The 20,457-nt window shown below is 47.5% G+C and overlaps 1 protein-coding gene across 1 annotated transcript in view; it reads left to right on the top strand.

Moving 5' to 3' along the window:
- Runx1 (RUNX family transcription factor 1) overlaps positions 1–20,457 on the top strand; it is an 86,082-nt gene that overhangs the window by 38,916 nt on the left and 26,709 nt on the right. Inside the window, exon 4 of the mRNA XM_036203188.1 lies at positions 8,796–8,984. Within this exon, the coding sequence (XP_036059081.1) occupies positions 8,796–8,984 (189 nt within the window). The remainder of the gene's footprint in view (positions 1–8,795; positions 8,985–20,457) is intronic.

The following is a 20,457-nucleotide window of genomic DNA, read 5'->3' as shown; positions in this document are numbered from 1 at the left end:
AGCATCTGGCTATGTGCTGGCTCTTTGGCCACTTCCTTGAGGCCAGCCTAGAACACCAGTTGGCAATTCTTCTCTTCAGGTCTAGGGATTGAGCAATCCCAGGGCACTACTGCTGGGTAGTTCTTGGGCTAGCCAGAGAGAATTTCTTTACCCCTTTCCCTCAGCACAGAGGGGCAGAGATCATTGTTGATGCTGCTGACAGGATCCCAGAGAAAGGACATCCACTCACTGACTTGTGCAGCCAGGTTCTACAGAGACACCACTCAGCCTTGAAAGGGCCTCAGTTTATCTGGGTTTGTGCACACATGCTCAGCACCACTGCTGATCACAGGCAGCCACTGTTGGGACAGGAGAGGAAGGGCAGCTCCCTCAGAGAAGTGGGAGACGCAGAGTTGCTCAGGCCATGCACCAAGCATGGAGACAGAGGTGGGGGCCTCTGGGATGTTGTCTCCTTCCTCTCAGGCCTGTGCATCCCGGGACTAACCCTGCTGAAGGCCACAAGTCCAAAGCCAGGTCAGACTCTTGAGGCACATTTTAGAGTCCATATTCCTCTCCCAATGCTGCCTTTGCCTGGGAGCCCAGACTTAGTCTTCTGTGGCCGCCTTTCCTGAAGTCTGTCGGGTCAGAGCTACTCTGGTAGACAGACATGGACAGTTACATCAGGCTGCTTTTTAATTATACTTTAAGGAGGGGTCCCGAGACAATACATTAAGGAGAGCTGATAACACTTGGGATTATAGGCCGACAGAGGAGACAGTCCTGCGTGTGAATTCCCTGCACCCCTCCCATAAGGCTGCCCCTGCCGGCCACCCCCACAGAGGACCACTTCTGGTCAAAGGCACAAGATAACCAGACAGCTTCTCCTCTAAGCTTCAATTACCCCCTTAGTCACCAGACAGAGCAGGAGGTGATGGAGGGTGACAGCAGAGGCCTTTGCTCTGCTCTCTGGAAGCTCCAGGACACCAGGACCAATAGGAGCCACCACACCTGAAGTCTGTTCCTCTGAGCCTGGAATGGACAATGATCCCTGCTGCTGCTTTTTGTCCCCTGAATCCTGAGAGCTGGGTGGGGGGAGGAGTCCTGGGATCTCAGGGAGGGAGAGAGGAGTCCTGGGATCTCAGGGAGGGAGAGAGGAGTCCTGGGTCTCAGGGAGGGAGGGAGGAGTCCTGGGTCTCAGGGAGGGAGAGAGGAGTCCTGGGTCTCAGGGAGGGAGGGAGGGAGGAGTCCTGGGGTCTCAGGGAGGGAGGAGTCCTGGGTCTCAGGGAGGGAGGAGTCCTGGGTCTCAGGGAGGGAGGGAGGAGTCCTGGGTCTCAGGGAGGGAGGGAGGGAGGCCCTGTCAGCCTGTGACTTGTGACTGTGTTAGCTCTTTCTTTCAACTTGGCCTCTGCTAGTTTTACTGCTCCATGTGTGGATCACAGGATACTTTGTGTCTGTGTGAAGGTGTGTGTGTTTATATATGTATAATATTGCATGTAATGTATATAGTGCATATATAGAACATGTATATATGTACTGTGTTATGTGTATATGTATGTGTGATATGGAATATACACATATACACATGGAATATACACATATATATATAACATATATGTGCTATTGTATGTATTATGTGGTAGACATGTGATATATATATATATATATATATATATATATATATATATATATATATAAACAGATTATATGTGTTTGTATGTGACAGATATGTATGATGTGATAGGAGTATGTACTGTATACAGGCATGGTGAATATATGAGTTGATAGAAATATGTAGGCATGCATTGTGCAGGTGTGTATATAGATGCATACAGTGCACATGGTATAAGTACGTGGTATATGCATGTGTGGTGTATGCATCTGTGTGTGGTACTCACTACAGAGAAAAGGCATCAGCCACTTCTGCTGGCTCATGCCAGGGAGCTACACCCAGCTCTGCACAAGGGACTTGCCTTGCTTTTCAGTGTGAAGAAAGGAAAAGTGAATGGGTTTTGCTGAGTGATTAAACTCTAACAGGACAGTTCTTCAGGATGCTCCCCTGTTTGGTCTGATAATCTGCCTCAACAGGTAGTTTCCTAGTGGTCACACTTCAGTTCTTGATTTTTTTGCCCCAAATGAACTCTACTTTCCTCTAGTCTAGGGGCTGAAGGGTGGGTGGCGCTGGTTGTGAAAGTTCCGGGCTTCTCTCTGTTGAGTTCGCTGGTTGTTAGCTGGCATTTAGCCCAGCTGAGTGTGTGATGGACACCTTAGGTACTCAGACAGGAAGCAACATTGCATCTCCATGGCCTTAGGGATCAGTGGGCACAGACACACCACAGGGACACAATGGTGCTGTGGAAGAAGCCAGGAGCTGAGCCAGAGCTCAATGGAGAGTTCTTGCTTAGCATGCATGAAGCCCAGGGTTCAGTTCCCAGCGGTGTATAAACCTGGTGTGGTGGTATGCACATGTCACCCAATACTCGGGAATGTGAAGCAGGAGGAGCAGGAATTCAAGTCATCTTCTGCTACATAGTGAGTTCAAGGCAAGCATGGGTTACATGGTAATCTGTTGTGCAAGTACATGTGTACACACACACACACACACATATGAGAGGGAGATCTCTAAAGACCATCTTAATGGTCAGACTGGGGACAGGCTCTAAAGACCTGCCTGAAAGGTGTCTGCCTGAAAGAAACTACGAAAACTGAGTCATGGCATCCCATGAAGTTGTGAAGAAACACCATGCTTGGAGTCATCCAACAAGACCTGGCTGAGTAGATAATGGCAGCAGATGTAATTGCCATGGGTGCTTTTAGAGCCCCTGGGAGTAATCCACCTTAGTCCTTTAATTCCAGGCTTTCAGATAAGGAGCCGGAGCAATGAAGAGACTTACTCTGCCCGAAGCGGAGTTTGCAGGAAGCACAGACTTAGAATGGGCAATGGGGCATGCCAGACAGGCAGTGATGTCTCCTGGTGCCAGGCTGCCTCTCAGGGGGAGAAGGATTATTGTGCTACATTAACACCCTGGTCCTCAGGGGCACTCAGGACTTACCTGCTGCACTTCGAGAATAGTATAAGCTCCACGTGACCATCCCTGCTGTTCTTACATTCCCTCTTATGGCAAGGCAGGAGCTGCTTCTTCCTCAAGCATTTAACACAGGGGTCTCAACCTGTAGGTCGTGACCCTCTGGCAACCCTCTACCTCAAAAAAATTGCATTGCTGTTCATAACAGTAGCAAAAATACAGCAATGAAAATAATGTTATGGTTGGGGGTCAGAGCAGCATGAGGAACTGTATTGAAGGTCACAGCATTCGGACGGTTGAGAACCAGTGTTCTAACCCAAGCTATCTAGCCATGGTGGAAGATGATTGCTCATGGCCATCATCAGGGAAGAGTTTCTCTGTATATGTTGAAGAACTTTTTAAAATAAACCAAAGGACCAGCAGTTTTCATACCAAACAAGGCCATCATCCATCACCAAGTGTCCTGAGCTTAGACTACAGCCTTAGTATCCATGAGCTCTACATATGCTAATTTATGCAACAGTGGATGAAAAATGTTCTTTTAAGAAACATGCATCTGTATTAAGCACGAAGACTTTTCTTCTTGTCATTCCCCCAAAGATACAACGTTAAAAAGTCTTCCCATCATTTGTATTTGTTTAGGTATTGGCGATCGCCTAGAGACTATTGAAAGGAAGATGGGCATGGGCTCTAGGTATCAATGTAGGCCATTCAGATCAAGAGCTTGAAAAGCACAGGCTTGGAAATCTACCAGACTCAGGCAATCAACATCCCAGAGATACTGAGAGCAGACTGTAATGGGATTTTATTCCCCCAGCCCACAGCAAATCAGAAGCCTGTAAGAGAAGAGAATAGTGGTGCTCGCAGGAAGTTCACAGGCCCGTCAGGGGAGCCCCTCCTCCCTTCTCTCACACATACACCCGACACCAGCAACACCAGCAGCAGAAAGAACCTCAGGTGGTTCTGATACCTGCTCCACAAGTGGAGAGCCGGCAGCTGGCTGCAGACCACCGTTCTACCCTGGCCCTCCTCATTCTTTGGGCAAACTGGAGGGCGGAAGTGGGACAAAGGCAGAGTGGAGAAGCCCAGGCCTCTTGTGGCCTGTGATCCAGACTCAGTTGGACTGTGTATCACTTGTATTACTTCACTTAGGCAGGGATGGGGCCATCAAAACCAAATTTACAATTCTAGGAGTTCTGGGTGTGAGTTGGAAGTCTTGGGGAACTGGGGATGTCTATGGACCCAGTCTCTTCCTCCATCTGGCTGTGTGATATGGGCTACATGACATAACCTCTCTGAACTTGGCTTGTCAGCTGTCATTTAAAACACATGACAGATTTCTCTGTCCCTTCTCTAGATCTTCAGTGTAGCAATCGTGTTCTCTTAGCATAATAACATGAGAGGAGATTAAGGGGGGATGAAACTATCTATGTTCATATACCACTGGACAATAAAAACATACATCTATAAAATGCATTAGGATCTATAGTAGCATATATTTGACAATATCATTACATATCTCGTGTATAGTATGTGAATTAATTTAAATGTTTGCTAAACTGGAAATTTTTCTTTTCTTTCACTTTTTACAGTGCTAGAGATGAAACTCAGGGCCTTGTGAACACTAGTAAGTGGTCTCTCACTGAGCAAGATCCCTGGTGCTTTGTAATATGTGATTAATATGCAATATTAGACAGTATTTCTCAACATTTAAATTAGCTGGGAGATGGTTGGTTTGCTGGTCAGAAGGCCTGTCTGGCTACCTGCACGACAGTTCCACCATTGCGTGCAGTACCACCACTTTAAAATCCTGGTGACCCTAGAAGTTAGCCACTGACCATGACACAAAGAAGGCGTGCTGTTTGCTCTACCTCATTTTCTTATTCCCAGTCATAAAACTGCAGCTAATCAAAAACAGAATATGGCTTTTATACCCAGATCATGTAGCTAGCATTGATTGGATTGACTGAAAGATATTTTCAGAAATGCAAATGGCATTTTAAAGGTGAATGTATAAGATTCACCTTTCCTTTTAGGAGAACAACAATTTACACACAGAGACACATATACACTGAGAGACAGACAGAGGGAGGGAGAGGGGGGGAATTTTCAGTGTTGTCATTTTGCATAGACTTTTCCCATCTGATCACCATAACAAGACTTTAAATATATGCCATGTAATCCATCAAGAACCCCAGTAAGCTCCTATCAGAAGCATGAGCTAAGGTATTGACTGGCTAATCAAACGTTTCCAGGAAAAGGTGGCAATTTAACTTGGTTGCCTTTGATAGAGGATCATATGCTGTATCCTAGTTACAGCCACAGACCACAGTGACATCCTGGGAAAGGCAGCTGAGATTTATCGAGCTCTGCATGCTTATTCCACTCAGTTTTAACAGAAGGAAGGCAACAATTGCCATAAAATATGGTAACATTTAGGCATGCTCTGATTTAGGCAGCCACCTTAGAGAACTACAGAGATCTGCTTAGGAAGAAACAAATGTGCCAAATGGTACTTGTTTGCTTTATTCTGTATATTATGTATTTTTTTCCATTTTTGTTGTTTTCTATGACTCTGCATGTATAATAACATTTTGAGGAGCATTTTCTCCAAAAAAAAAATGTAAAAGTAATAACAGAAGATTTGTGGGTCTCTTTTATCTCTGTGTGAATATCAGTAAGATGCACCCATACATAGTCTTGAGGTAGCCACAGCTTGAAGGCCCACTCTGGAAACTTTCACAATTGGCTCCCTGTGAACTCAAAAAAACCAGGCTACCAGCATGTATAGGTTTAGGTCTGCACACTCCTACAGTGGTTTGATGCAGTATTGAATTCCCTGCTTCCCTCCAGGGCCCAGTAATCAGTAAGAGTGAAGAGTGGATTTCATACTGGGCATTTTCTATGCTTCTGTATTTAAAATTCAGGGGGCAAATTGATATTTTAATAGCACGCAGATCCAGGAAACTGGAGATATAAAGCATTCATTTTCCCCCAGCCTGAACATTTCTTTCGGAAGCTCCTACATTACATGAAAATATTGCTGCTTGGCACACAAAGCCTGATGGTTACAAGAGAGAATAGGTGTTCCTGGCCCTCTCGATTCTAAATGCATCAGGACCACACCTTGAACTTGAAGATGCCTTTCATTTCACAAGTGGCCTGGTGTTGTAACTCGCTAACACCCTGTGAACATGGGGGTCAAGTTTCTTCACAGATAGCACCTCTCCTACAGACTCCCAGAATGCACTTGGAGAGAGTGTGGAATGAACTATTCCCAAGTCCCGAGCATTAGACCCAGCGGAGACTGTCAGGGCTTAGGCAGCAGCCCTGAGAGCTGTGCCTGGGCATTCCTGCCGAAGGAGACAGTCATCAGTTAATCTCTGTAAATGACTACAATTTTGGCAGGTGTCGGCTGGTACAAAAACAGCTCACATATTAGAACTTTTTTTAAACCATCGAGTAATGAGGGGAGAGAAATAAAAATAAATAATGTCACATGTGTTGGCCACAAAGTGGCTTGTCCCAAATGGCTTATCCCTATTTGGGTTCTCAGTGACTATGTCCCCAAGTTTACAGAGGCAGATACTCCAACAGCCCCCCATCAAAGGCTGGCCAGAAACACCAGAACACTGGATACTCTGAATTCAGAATGAATATCTATCTATCTATCTATCTATCTATCTATCTATCTATCATCCACACACTGTCCTTCACAGTGTTTTCCAAAAAAAAAAAAAAGCCACTGGGTGCCTTAGGAATGTGAAGATGAAACATGGGCAAACCCTGCCGGAAGCCCTTGTTGGCCCGCATTCTTTCTTAGGCCACACAGTTCTCCAGAGTCATGTTTCCTACCATTCTCTTTCCTTGACTGGCCATGATAAGCACTTAAAAGGGGCCGCATCATGCTTGAAAATGGCTCTGGAGCTGGGGTTGTTTCTCTGTGAGAAAGCTCGAGGTTTTTCAGTGTGGTGAGGATTGGGACTCTTGTCGCAGCCACAAGAGGAGGGAAGAGCCGAAGAAGGCTGCACACCAAATTACATGTACTGTGGCTGACTGAAGTAGAAGGTTCCAGAAAAAGAAGTGTTTGTACTTCTGCTGGTAAAAGGATGAAGGAGGCGGCCCGGGGACTTGGCCTCTTTTGTCCACAGAGCTTAAAATACTCAGCCTCTGAGAGGCCTCTCACATGTGCGCTGGCTGAGCCTGCGTGACTCAGGGTGTTTGTATTTGAGTGTTGTGAGCTGCAGCTCTGAATGACAGTCCAGATTTGCCATGGTGATACGTGGAAAGCGGGAACATTGCGTGTGAACTACACAAATATTATGCTTAGGCAGTTTCCCTCCATTCGGAGCCAAACAGGTCTTGTTAGTGATAAAAATCACTGCAATATAGTAGGCCCTTTTTCTGGCCTGGAATTTGAGACCGTGTCCGCGGTGCCAAGGGGGCCCGCAGCAGGAAGAAACGGCAAGCCACGGGGATTTGAAACCATAACACGACTTCTACAGCTTAATTTTATAATTGTAGCAATTGGGAACTGGGGGGTGGGCAGGGGGGTGACCATTCACAGCCTTGCTCCTACCCTGTGCTGGGGGAATGGTATCCAGGGTCCTCTGTCTAGCTTCTGGCTGGGAAGGGATACCAGAAGCAGCGTCTGCTATGGGCAGAAGCCAGTGGCTTCTCCTGTCTTATTCTGAGGCTGTGTGACCACTGATGGGAGAGTTGTATCTCAGTCAAGGGTTCCAGTCAAACAAACCTTGAGGGTGAGCTGGCCTCTTTAAAAGAGGAATGGATTTCCCAAGTCCCCTGGGACTGTGTTTCTATGTGGGGGGGCTGGACTCTGCTACAATCTCTAGTTTAATGACAATTTGGAAGGGATAACCAGGAAAAGCTGGAGGCCCAGGCCTCCTGGCTGGCCCATGTGAATGTCCTTGCTTCCTGTTTCCTGGTAATAGGGACATCTACCTCCCACACAGATATCTTTCCACCCTGCTTTCACTCCTCAGGCGCCCCCCCACACCTCCGTGGGGGGGAAGCTCAGCAGGCCTGCTGGCCACGCCCTCTGGGCTCCAAGGGGCCTGGTCCACTAGGAAGAGGCTGCATCTTTCTGCATGTTCCCTCTTGGGGATATGTCCAGGGAGTGGGCTTCAGAGAAGAAAGGACGCTTCTGAGGAGCCTGTATGAAGGAGGAAGGGACCTGGGAGAGTAGGGCCTGACAGGGCTGCCCCGTGCCTGCCTGCATGTAACAGGAAATCTCCCTTCTAGGCTGTGGGTTTGCAGCTGCACCCGATTTCCTGTTGAAGGGGCATGCTGCTGAGTTCCAGGGCCCACTCTGGTACCTCTCAGACCTGCTTCTGGTCAGGTTTGCAAGAAGTCAGGGCGTTCCTGGCCCCAGGGGAGGCCACCTATCTTGGCTGCCATGGTTCAGCTCTCAGCCTGTGGCCAACAGCCAACAAGCAACGGGCTTCTTTCCCAGGCCACCCTCTTCAGCTGCACTCCCTAGTATCTTTCTTTTCCGAGCAACTGAGGTGTGTGCAGACAGCCGGATGCATGCTGAGTCCCAGACTAACGAACACCCAGGGGCCAGGGTGATGAAGGAGCCTCCCTCAAGCTGCCATGGAAAGAATGGCCCTGGGTCCCACAGGCCACCAGCCCAAAGGGCAATTCCCAACAAGTTCACCTTGGGGGTGAAGGGAGAGGGAGGGAAAAGATAAGAAAAGCCCCCCTCCACAATGCGTTTTCTGATCTCTTCCCTCCCTCTCCTCCTCCCCCCTCCCCTCCCGGTCCCTACATTAGGACATCGGCAGAAACTAGATGAAACCAAGCCGGGGAGTTTGTCCTTTTCCGAGCGGCTCAGTGAACTGGAGCAGCTGCGGCGCACGGCCATGAGGGTCAGCCCGCACCACCCAGCCCCCACGCCCAACCCTCGGGCCTCCTTGAACCACTCTACTGCCTTTAACCCTCAGCCTCAAAGTCAGATGCAGGGTAAGTACCCCATGAAGCCCACTGCCCTCTGTCCTCACTGGAGTCCTAGACACAGAGCCCACCCCGCCCCAGCGTTCACCTACTGAGTATCTGTAGACCGAGACGTGCGTGTGGCTGCTGAGCGTGGAGGGCGGGCACTATGGACACCCATCCGTATGCGGAAGTGGGAATGACATGTGTCCCTTGGTACCTGTGGAGTATCAGTTCCAGGTACCCAAGTCCACAGATGCCCAAGCCCCTTATATAATATGTCCAGGTACTTGCGTGAGCCTGTGTACATCCCCCTGGAGGCTCTAGGTCATTCCTCATTGCTGCTGTCATCCAGTACACTGTAGATGCTATGGTGACCATCAGTGAACTATATTATTTAGGGGTTCAAAACAAAAATACATTTTCAGTATGTGTACATTTTCAAACAAAAACTGTATTGCCAACCCACCATCCGTTCAATCTTTAGCTACAGAGCCTGTAGATACAAAGAGCCACCTGTATATAAACAGATGAGGGTATTTTTTTAAGTGTTGGTTTCTAGTATGTTGTTTTCTTACCTACCTTTAGTCTTAAAGCCGTACATACAATTGTATGTATGTCTGTGTGTATGTATGTATAAACACACACATATATACACAACCAGCAAGGTAAAGGTGAGGGATTTTCAAGTTCTTGTTGCCTTCAGATTATGTGTGGAGTTTGCATCTAATATCTGTTCTTTTCAAAATATGAGGGAAAAGGAGGTATGTGTGTGTGGCTGTATCAAGCATAGTATTTTCAGGTCAGTACTGTGGGTTCCGTTCACTCCGGGGGCGCACGCGATGGGTGGGGGGACAGTCACCAACTGCAAAAGCGCTGTAAAATACAATAACTGCACAACCCCATAAGAGGCCATCGCTGCACAAACCCTCAGTGACAAGTTAGATAGTACTCACAGGGCACTTCCGCAGTAGAGCCGCTGACGTTGGAGGCTGTTTGCTCAGTGATACCATTATAATAACTGACAGGCAGTTTTCTCTGCCAGGTGGGACACAGCTGTATATGATACACTTAGGGTAATACTCCTTCCACAGAGATGCGGGCTTAGTCAACCCAAAGGAAAAGAGGCAGCCCGTCTGGAGAAAGGGGCTGAGGGCCAGCAGCAGAAGTGAGACTCTGCCTTTCACAGAAAGCAAAGATGTGCTTCCTCTCCATGCAGGGCTCACAAACGCTCACACTTCCCAGAGTGTAAAATAGAAAGCCTGTGCCCCCAGGCATGGCGGTATAGGCCAGCTCTCACGGCGCTGGGAAGGTGTAGGCAGCAGGATCAAGATTCAAGGCCAGCCTTGGCTGTATAGCTAGTTTGAGGACAACCTAAGACACATGGGACCCTGTCAGCACCACTGTCCAGTAAACCTCTCTTTCGTAAGAATGGAACAAATCATTTTAGGTGTTTAGGAAAAGGCCCCACAAATCCAAAGAACACCCAGTGCAGTTCTGTGGTGAATTGGGGCAGATGGCACTTTAGTGAGATGGATGGTCTGTTCTGTCCTGTGTTAACCATCAATTAGGCTCATGCACGCCTTCTCTGGAAGTCCATGTGTAAAAACCCGAGGAGAAAGCTCTGTTCTCTTAGCCTCTTGTCACTGCACTAGCCGCTTGTGAGCTCGGAAGGAGATTTGCCTTTTGCTTGCTAAAAGCCAAACCCAAACTAGAAAGGGTTTTTAAAGCCAGTGCAAAACCAGTCATGTGGGAGTAAATTCAAATTGTCGCCTCTGCCTGCGTTGGAAGTCTGGCCTCTTCTGTGCCCATTCCCTAGAAAAGTAGAGGGTGGCGGTGGGGTGCTCGGAGCATCCCGAGCCTTTGGAGCCGCCCCCTGGAGCATGGGAGGCATGGCCATGGACAGGTGGTGGAGGTCTGTGGCTCTCTGCATCATAACTTGATCTTAGAGTGTCCTAGGGGCCTGATTGCTGCTCACAAAAGATGTGTGGACTGTCTTGTGGATGTTTACTTCCCCCTCCAGTATATGAATTTGATTTACTTGGCCCATGGCAGACACAGTTTCAGAACTGTGTTCAAGATATAGCATGTAAAACTGTTTCACTGTATTGTGTTCTCTCCATCCCCAGCCTGTTTCTCTCCCCTCTCCTTCTTCTCCCCCTTCCTCTCCTCTCTCTTTTTTCCTATGAGAAAATGCTATTTTATATAAATCTAGTTTTGAGTAGACACTTAAATGATCCCCCCCCCCAATTCAAACATTAACAGAGATAATGTAACAGCCAAGTTCTCCTGGCATTAAAGACAGTTAATGCCTGGGCTTAGCCTTAGAGTACTCATGTCTATTTAAGCAATACAGCATGGGCTCCTGGCTCTCTTAAATGGCAATCACAGTTTTAAGAAAATGATCCCAGAAGTAGTCAGGGCTGTGTTTCTCAGCACTGCACAGACACGGGAATGATTTCCAGCTTTACAGAGATGCCATTGACTGCCAGGGGGTCTATGGAGAGGCAGGGGATTGTCAGGCTGGAGCCACCCCAGGTTAGACTCTTCCAGCAGAGGATCATGGGTATGGAATATCACCTTTCCTTATCCGACCAAATAGACATCTCTAGTGATCTGCAATGGGATTCAGATGGAGAGGGGGCATGTTGCCATGCCACCAAACCACTGTTTATTTGTTGTGGTTTTAACTTTGAAGGAGCTGAGGTTAATTTCAACTTCCTATTTGAGCAGGTCTACAAATGGAACAGAAAGCCATTTTGTCATGGCTGCATGTTTACGCAAGTCAGAACACCATTGTTAATGCCTCCTGCCAGGTTCCAGGCCTTTTCTGTGTTCCTTTTACAGCAGGGGATGGAACAGATTACAGAGTTCTGGGGTCATGATGCCTGCTCCCTCATACCTCCCACTCAAGGATGGCTCTGGGCAACCCAAGTGAGTCATTTTAAGTCTTAGATTCCGGTTTACCAATGAGCCATTGTGAAGGTGGCATGGGTCTGCCTTTCTGGAGATGAGGATGAGGTGTAAAGACACCCAGGCAGAAACCCTGCAAACCAGATAGTTAGCAGACCAGCATGCTCAGCCTCTTGCTATAAAGCAGATTCACAGTGAAGTATCTGGACATAGCTCAGACTTCCCCTGTTCTTTTCTCTCTGCAAACCTATGGTGTGGTTTATGGACAGAACCACAGAACTCTCAGCTCAGGGGTTAAAGATTTCCCACCACTTCCGGCATTGTAAGTGATGAACTTGAACTCAAATCCAGACTTTTCTGAAGGCACATGCAGTAGGGTTGTGTGGAGTAAGGTAGTGTGGAAGGATGAACTGGGCTCCTGGCTTGGGGACAGACAGACAGGCATGGAGAGGTGTTGGACAAGCCACTCACATAGAAGACCTGGATTGAATGTGTTCCGTTGAAATTGGAAGTTGATGCTGGTATTGATGTTAATAATAACATCAGGCTCTGTGTTGGGTACCTCACTAACTCATCTTTTGGGGGTACTTTATCTTTAAAGATGGGGAGAAAAGACAGCCAATTAGAATACTGAAATTCTGAGCATCCTCTGAAGGGGAATGTGTGGACAAGGGATAGTGGGGTAAGAGAACCTCCAGCCACTCTACACTTTCTTGGAGTAACTACCTCCTGTGTGTATGAGTCTGTCTTGTGTGGCCATTTCCAACTAAGGCTTTCTTCCCAAGTACCATCTAACCAGCCTACATGAGAGTGGATGAGATGCCCTAGTTTGGAAGTTCCACATAGCCAAGGAAGGCCATATGCTCCCACATTGCCCCCAGATTTCCTGTTTTCGAATGGATTGTCTTACTGGTTAGGCTCCTTCAAAATCCCTTTGGAAACATTATATTCTGCTACTGTCTGTGGTTCTGAGAGGTAGGGTTACCATGTCAGTCCAATTCTCTCCATCCCCAGAATGAGCAAAAGGAAGGAAGCATTTCCACCTTCCCAAAGAAGGGGCAAACTCCTGGGTCCACAGAGCAATGGCAGAAGAGGATGTGAGAGGCCAGGGTGCCTCCTGTCCTGCCTGCCACCACCACTCATCACAGCAGAGCTAGCATAAACAGATTGAGAAGGGAACCTGGAACCCTTCCGACCCTGGACAAAGCATGCAACTGCTCAGAGTTGATCTTTTTCTCTCTGTCTCTGTTCCCCCGCCCCCAGCCCTCTCTCACACACGTACCTTTGTCATGTACATGTGCCTTTCAAATCAACATGGGATGAGCCTGTTGATTTCCGTGGTAAACTATGAATGGCCATGTCATGTACACACCGTAAAGAATTCCAAGTACTAGAAATCAACTCATACAACCTGCTTATTGCATGAAGAGACTTTTCCTTCAAAATAACTCCTGTCTACAGCAGGCATCAAGACGTGAAGAGCTGTAGCATCAGAACTGTACATGGACAACATGCCTGAACCAGATGTTCTCACAAATAGACAGGGAAATGGGGAGAAACATGATGAAGAAATGAGTGGAAGAAAACTCTGAAGATGAGTGCAGAATAGGGAGCCCATGTCACATGCTGGGTGCTGGCTCCTGCTCCCTCACCCCGCAGTGGCCAGGAAGGATGAGAAGGCCAAGTTCATAGAAAAGGAATTGCTCTAAGGCAGGAGCTGATGACCCCTCAGCCACCTGCATATTCTTAGCTGATACAACACAAACTCTAAGTCTAAAGAAAGTGCAAAAATTCAAACTAGAGAACTAACTCTACTGTAGACACTGAAGAAAAAAGAAAGAAGGGTGGCAGGGAGACAGAAGGAAGGGAAGGGAGGAAGAGGAAGGGAGAAGGGGGAGGGGGAAAGCCAGCTGGCCTTGCTGTCCTCTCCACCTGGGCCCCTTGGCTCTTGAGCATGAGGTGGCTAACACAGCCTGTCACCTTAAGGGCAGGCACAGGTACAGCACCACTGGTCCCTAAAACAGTACAGTGTGCATGACCTTGATGTGTTATGTATTGACCTTGCCCCCAAATACTTAATCAGCCCTTCAGAGAATCACTTACCACTTAAACTGACACCATCATTGTAATCCAAAACCACAGTTTAATAGGACCTGGTTTCCAAATTGTTTCCTGACTGTTGCTCAAAGAGGTCTGCCCATATTCTCAAGATCCTGCTAGTCCCTGGTGGACACCTTTCCTGATTGCAAGGGAAAGAATTTACTCTGGGTCTTGGTCTCAATGATCGAATGTTCCTTCTAGGGCTGCTAAGATTTTTAAACTCTCCCTGACGCTAATAAACCTTGCAGGCTGCACACAGGTACATTAAACGGTGTCCTTGGGACTTTACAAAGTGGTCATTTGTGCACTGACTCAATAGTGTCATTAAATAGCTGAGGCTTTGAAAGGCCCAAGTTCTCAGCTGCTCAGGAGGAGGAGCAGGGCCACAAACTGGCACAACCTGGTGACTGCATGCACTCCAGGACTGTTAGCAAGAAGTCTAACCTCTTATAGTCAGTCTTACCGCCGACAAAACAAGAATGGTTCTCGTCGGTCTTCAGGACTCAGAAACATAGCACAGGGAATGTCCTCGGTGAGTGATCACTATTGCGAGCTCTGTCAACAATACTGAGTCTGCTAGTTTTCTGTGACTGGCACAACACATGGACCACAAACTTCGTGACTTTGAATAATGAGAATTTATTCTCTCAAAACTGGAGGCTACAAGCTCCAACATTAAGGCAACACGAGATGGCCCTTCCACTGAGGGCCCACGAGGAGGGTCTTCCTGCCTCCTCTAATCCTTTCCAGCTCTGGGCACTCCTTGGCTCATGGCTGTGTCTCTCCACTCTGTTCTCTTCTTTACCTGACCTTCTCTGTTCTGTCTTTCCCTCTGCTTCTTCCTTTTTAAAAAGAGAATTTACTCATATTTTTCTCATTCACATTAGTGTTCTACCGGCATGTCTGTGTAAGAGTGTCAGATCTGGGAGTTACAGGCCGTTGTTAGCTGGGAATTGAACCCAGGTTCTCTGGAAGAGCAGCCAGTGCTCTTGACCGCTGAATCATCTCTCCAGCCCTCTCCCTCTGCTTCTTAAAAGGTCAGGTGTCATTGGATTTAGACTCAAGTCATTCATGAGGGGGTTAAGGTCCTTCACCCCATTACATATATAAAAGACCTCCCCTTTCCAAATGAGATTCTGGTCACAATCTGGGGGTTGGAATATGGCCCTGTCTTTCCTGATGCCACCATTCAGTGCCTTAGATCAACACCAAAGTACAGATGTTACCAGAACTTTAGCCAGTGGATTTGGGTGAGTCCAATAAGAGTGTCCCCATCCGTCCCCCAGAGCAGACCTGCTATCCAGGTAAATATGAGCTCATGCCCAGTCTTTTCATCTGGACACTGGCATCTCAGCCCTTCAGTTTCTGGGGCCCAGGGTCATGATCCTTTCATTTCCCAGGCAGGAGAGCACGTTTTCTTTTCTCTAGACAAGATCAGCTATTTCACAGCATTATACAGATGGAACCAAAGGCTCTACTGTGGTGGAGAAGAGAGGCTTTTCCAGATCAGAATGCGGGAGACGTGGGTCCTCCTACTCTAGCCTCCAAAATCCAGTGACCATGTAAACAGCAGGGAGCAGAGAAACAAAAAATGCCAGGAAGACCAAAGCCAGCCAGGTGGGATGGGCTCAAGAATTTGCCTTCCCAGACAAAGGCAGGCCAGAGCCAGGCATGTCCCTGTTGTTTTGAAGCAACAAAGCGGTTTCAGCACAGGGTATTGTCAACTAGACACCCATTCCAAAGGGACACTGATTTAGTGTGAGTCTTTCATCGGCCGAGTCACCAATCACTTGCAGGTAGCCTTTCAAGTTTGGAGGTTTAAGACAGAGTTTTTGACTGTAACTGTGAAGTCCTACGAAGTTTCTCAGAAGTCTGGCCCAAGAGACTGGTGTAAAGCTGAAGTGAACCACAGCCTGGTCACCGAGGAGTTCTCCCAGTGGTGGACTTGGTGAGCGCAGGCCCGCTCCAGTTTGGGGATTGTGGTTTTTCTTGAACACATATGACATGAGAGGCTTCAGCGCTCTGTCTTTCCCTCTAGCTCTCAGGGACTATGGACTGAGGCATGGGGTGTCGCTTACCTTCTAGCCAGCAGCTACCTAGTGCCTGGTTTCTATCCTGTTTCCACACTTCCTGGCCCCACACAGACTTTTGATATTTTTATTAAACAAAAGCCTGCAGAGCAACAGAACGGTCAATTGTTAAGGAGATTAAAGGTAGGGATCACAGAGAGCCTGCAAGTACTGATCGTCACTGACAAACCTCGCATCTCTCCATAGACTTTCCTCCCATAATCCCTTTCTGGCAGGACATTTTGTGTGTCAATGCTAGTGATTCAGTTATGAGCCACAGTCAATAGGACAAACTAATAATGAGAAAAATAGAATAGGACTCACCCTAAAAACAAACACTGATCAGTCATGTGTATGGTCTGCCTCTATGCACGCCTGGGAACAGAGTAAGAAAGAAGGGGGGCAGGGACCAGGTTACTTCCTTGTCCTATTGATTTCTGTTACCAGGTGATGGGGGGTCTTCAGGCTGCCTTCCAGCCCATCCAGGCTCCTTTGAGCAGTGCTTACCATTTTAAAAGTAGAAGCATTTCGGGAGCAAACAGAACCATGGTCCCAGTGCTAGGATGAACCACTAAGCCATTGGTAAGAGAGGCTGGCCAGAGGGGACCTGTTTCTCTGACGCAGGTTGAAATGCTGCAGCCCTGGGCATCAATATTACTTGGTATTTCCCTCTAGGCATGTACAAGGTTTGGAATCTTTGAGATATATTTGCAAGATTTGAACCATCACTGTCCAATTCTGACCTCCATGGATCATGACCTCCTGGTTTTGGAAGGGTGGGTATTCATTTTAAATACAAAACTCCAGGCTTTTCCTCTAAGAGGGAGTCATGTGGGTAGGAGAGGGATGCACGTTCCATGTCGTCCAACAGCTATGGGAAGACATGAGGACACCAGGTCTGTCACTGGTTACTCCGCAATATCTTAATTCTTTCACACAGTTTGACTTGGGTCACTGAATTTGCGGTTCCAGGATTTAACACAGATATGCATATCAAGATGTGGGCACTCTGGTGACCAGGCAGTCCTGGGAGTGTGGTAAAGGATGTGATAGAATCCCTCTGCTCTGGGGATGAGGAGAGACACCTTTGGTGGAATCAAAGCAGAACTTCCCCAGGGAAGATCTGTGAGCCAGTGGCTCACCCATTAGGACAGTCTCTAGCTTCTTAAATTCTCCACTCCCGCTTCGGCAGGAATCTTCTTCCTGTAGCTTCCCACATTCCCTGTGAGTAATTCCAAAGCCAGATCCGAGGTGCAGAGCTAAATCTTTGCCTTGTCCTCTTTGTGTGGTGTACGGGTTTCTCCGGTGGTTTTCAGAGAGCGTCTTGAGGTAGAAAGAGAACAAGAGCTGTGGAGGCTGTTGAACTGCACTCCTTGGAGTTGCCGCTCATACACAGGGAGAGAACTCGGTTGCTTTATGAAGTCTCAGGGGACGACCACGCTGCTGTGGCCACTCTCTCTCCATTAGCACATCTCTCCGCACATATCAGATGGCAAATTATAGAATGATAAAGTTATTAAAATATCTGTAAAAGTCAGCCCAGGCTCAAGGGCTTGCCTTGGCCTTTCTGCCCACTCAGTGGTTTATTTAGATGTCTCATCTGAAGGTCAATTCATCTTCGTCTGTATTTCGCCGTAAACTGCCTACTCTACAAACCAACCCGAATTGCCCAAGTTGGAGGATGTCCTTCTGTGGGTTTTCCAGCAAGGATAGAATCTTAAGAATGAGCCCAGAGCTTTTCAGGCTTGATCCTACTGCACCTCCACCCTCGATTTTAAAACTGCACCATGGGTTTGTGACCACATCTGCAGCTTGATGATTACCAGAGTAGTTGAGGCAACGAGACTATCATAAGGAAGGTGATAAGAAAGTGATCTCAGTTTATATTGATAGAATGGATTGGGAGTGGTAGGCCAGTGACTACCCATCACCAGCACTCTGGCTTAGGTCACAGACAGAGGAAACCTCACAGTGGTTCTCAACCTTCCTGATGCTGCGACCCTTTAATACAGTTCCTGACATTGTGGTGACCCTCAACCATAGAATTATCTTCGTTGCTACTTCCTAACTGTAATTTTGCTACTGTTATGAACCATAATGCAAATATCTGATATGTAGATGGTCTTAGGAGATGCCTATGAAAGGGTCCTTCAACTCTCCAAAGGGGTTGAGACCCACATGTTGAGAACTGCAGATCTAGAAGGTTCAATTCGGTCTGCTCCTTGTTTCCACATTACCAAAACTGTTCTCTCTCTCCCCTCCCCTCCTCTCTCTGTGTATGCCTTTCTCGTAGGATGCATATGAGCAGGCAGGCATATGCACACACACGTGCGTACAAAAGTCAGAGGATGGCCTCAGACATTGTTCCTCAAATAACTGCCACATTTGCTGGAGACAGGGTCTCTTATTAGCCTGGAACTTTGCCAAATAGGTTAGGCTAGAAGACCAGCAAACTCCAGGGTTCCTCTTCTCTCTACTTCCCATGTCACCATGGCTGATATTACAGTTGTGTGCTGCCGCACCCTGCTTTTTATATGGGTTCTTGAGATCAACCTGGGACCTCACGCTTGTGAGGCAAGCACTTGGCTGACTGAACACCTTCCTGCCTCTGGCACTGTTTTCCACAAGTCCTAGGCCTCCTTGTCATGCAAGTGAGTCATTTGTTGGTCCTAAGCATTTTGTAATCCTGAATACGGTATCTTGAAGGAATTACAGTCACCCCTAATGCTTTCAGAGAAACTGACAGACGCCCTGGAGCCCCCACGTTGCTGCTTCTGATTGACAGATGGTTTGGGGGAGTACTTTTTGCTGTGTGGTCAAGCCTTGAGAGGCTCTGAGCCACCATATGTTACTAAATGAGAGAAGTCATTGCACAGACATAGATCTGTCTAATTTAATATGATTTTCCATAAATTACAAAGCATGACTTTGAAATTGAATTTGTGTAAAATTATGGATAACCAGTTCAGGTGGAAGGGGAAGGAAACCTTGTTATTTCTGATCCAGCTTCTTTTCCAGATTTCCTCATTTGATTCTTTCACGCCCTGGGGGAGGGAAGAGACTATAGAGCAGTGGGTTCTCAACCTTCCGGATGCTGTGACCCTCCTCATGGTGTGGTATAATTCAGTTCCTCATGGTGTGGTAACCCGCCCCCCAACCATAACATCATTTCATTGTTATTAATAATTGGATTTTTGCTACTGTTATGAATCGTAAATATCCATATTTCCTGATGGTCTTAGGTGACTCCAAAGGGGTCGCAACCCGAAGGTTGAGGGTCACTGCCACAGAGAGTCTGTTCTTACTGTCAAACTTTCTTCCTGGCTATTCTTGACATCCTCTGAGGGACACCAGATCTTGGAGATGGCAAGGCAAAATGCCAACTCCTCTGTCCATCCATCGCATTGGCCAGCAAAGAACCAATCTTCATCCCTGGCCATCAGAGGGGACCCAGAACAAACGAAGGGCTCCTTGGAGAAGCCTAATGCAGGTCCTGATGCTTTGGGATCCAAACCCCACATTGTGCCCTTCCTCGACATAGGACCTTGCAGGAAGCACTTGGGTCATGGTGACTGACTCATGGGATGCTCCTGAAGACTGAATCAACACACATAGAGTGTCGGATGCCCAGCACATGGCACAGTTAAGTCTTCCCTCTCAGTCCTGCGCAAACCCTTCTCTGAGGTCAAGACAGGTTCTTGGGATGTGCTGACCACGGCACTCAGGGTGCTTGGAATTCTTAAGAACAGCTCCTGTCCTCCAGTAACTCTCATACTACTACAACTGTCTGCTGGCTCTGGTGGATGGATGTCTGGGTATTTCACACCAGTGCTGCCCCATGAGGGCCGCAGCCACTCCGAGATAATGACTTTCCCTTCCCCATAGTCCTCAGAAGCAGTGCTAGCTTTGGAGAGAAGAGAAGGGAATGTGCTTTGAGTTTCGGTTCCTTGGATGGACTCAGATGGTACAATCCATGGTGACTATCCCACAAGGCCATATGAGAATATAAAATATCTACGTTGAAAGGACTCTTAAACTTCTTTGCCTAGGGCCTCTTCCCCCCCCCCTCCCAACACCCTGAAGGCCCAGAGACTTTCCACTGTGGGCTCCATCTATAGCTGAAATCTCCCAGCACCAGCTCGTCCTCCTGTAGTTAAGCCTGCCCTATGGGAACAGCTCATTCCCCCAATGCTTGCTCAGCCTTTCTCAGCCTTTTCCTGAAATGTGTTTTTGGCTCAGGGAGAGGGTAGGATTTAGTTTCTTATGATCCTTTTTCTTCTTTTCTTAATGTTGAATTCTATTCTTAAAATAGAGATTTTTTTTTTCTTTTATGAATAAAGGTACAGTCTTTCTCATCCTCTTCAGTCCCACCAGAGGTTCCCAGTCCTACAAACAGCTGCAGCAAGCTGACAGGTCACTTC

The sequence above is a fragment of the Onychomys torridus genome, chromosome 12, assembly GCF_903995425.1.
Source record: "Onychomys torridus chromosome 12, mOncTor1.1, whole genome shotgun sequence".
Lineage (NCBI taxonomy): Eukaryota > Metazoa > Chordata > Mammalia > Rodentia > Cricetidae > Onychomys > Onychomys torridus.
Note: the sequence above shows the minus strand (reverse complement) of the source record. Positions and strands in the feature narration are given on the sequence as shown.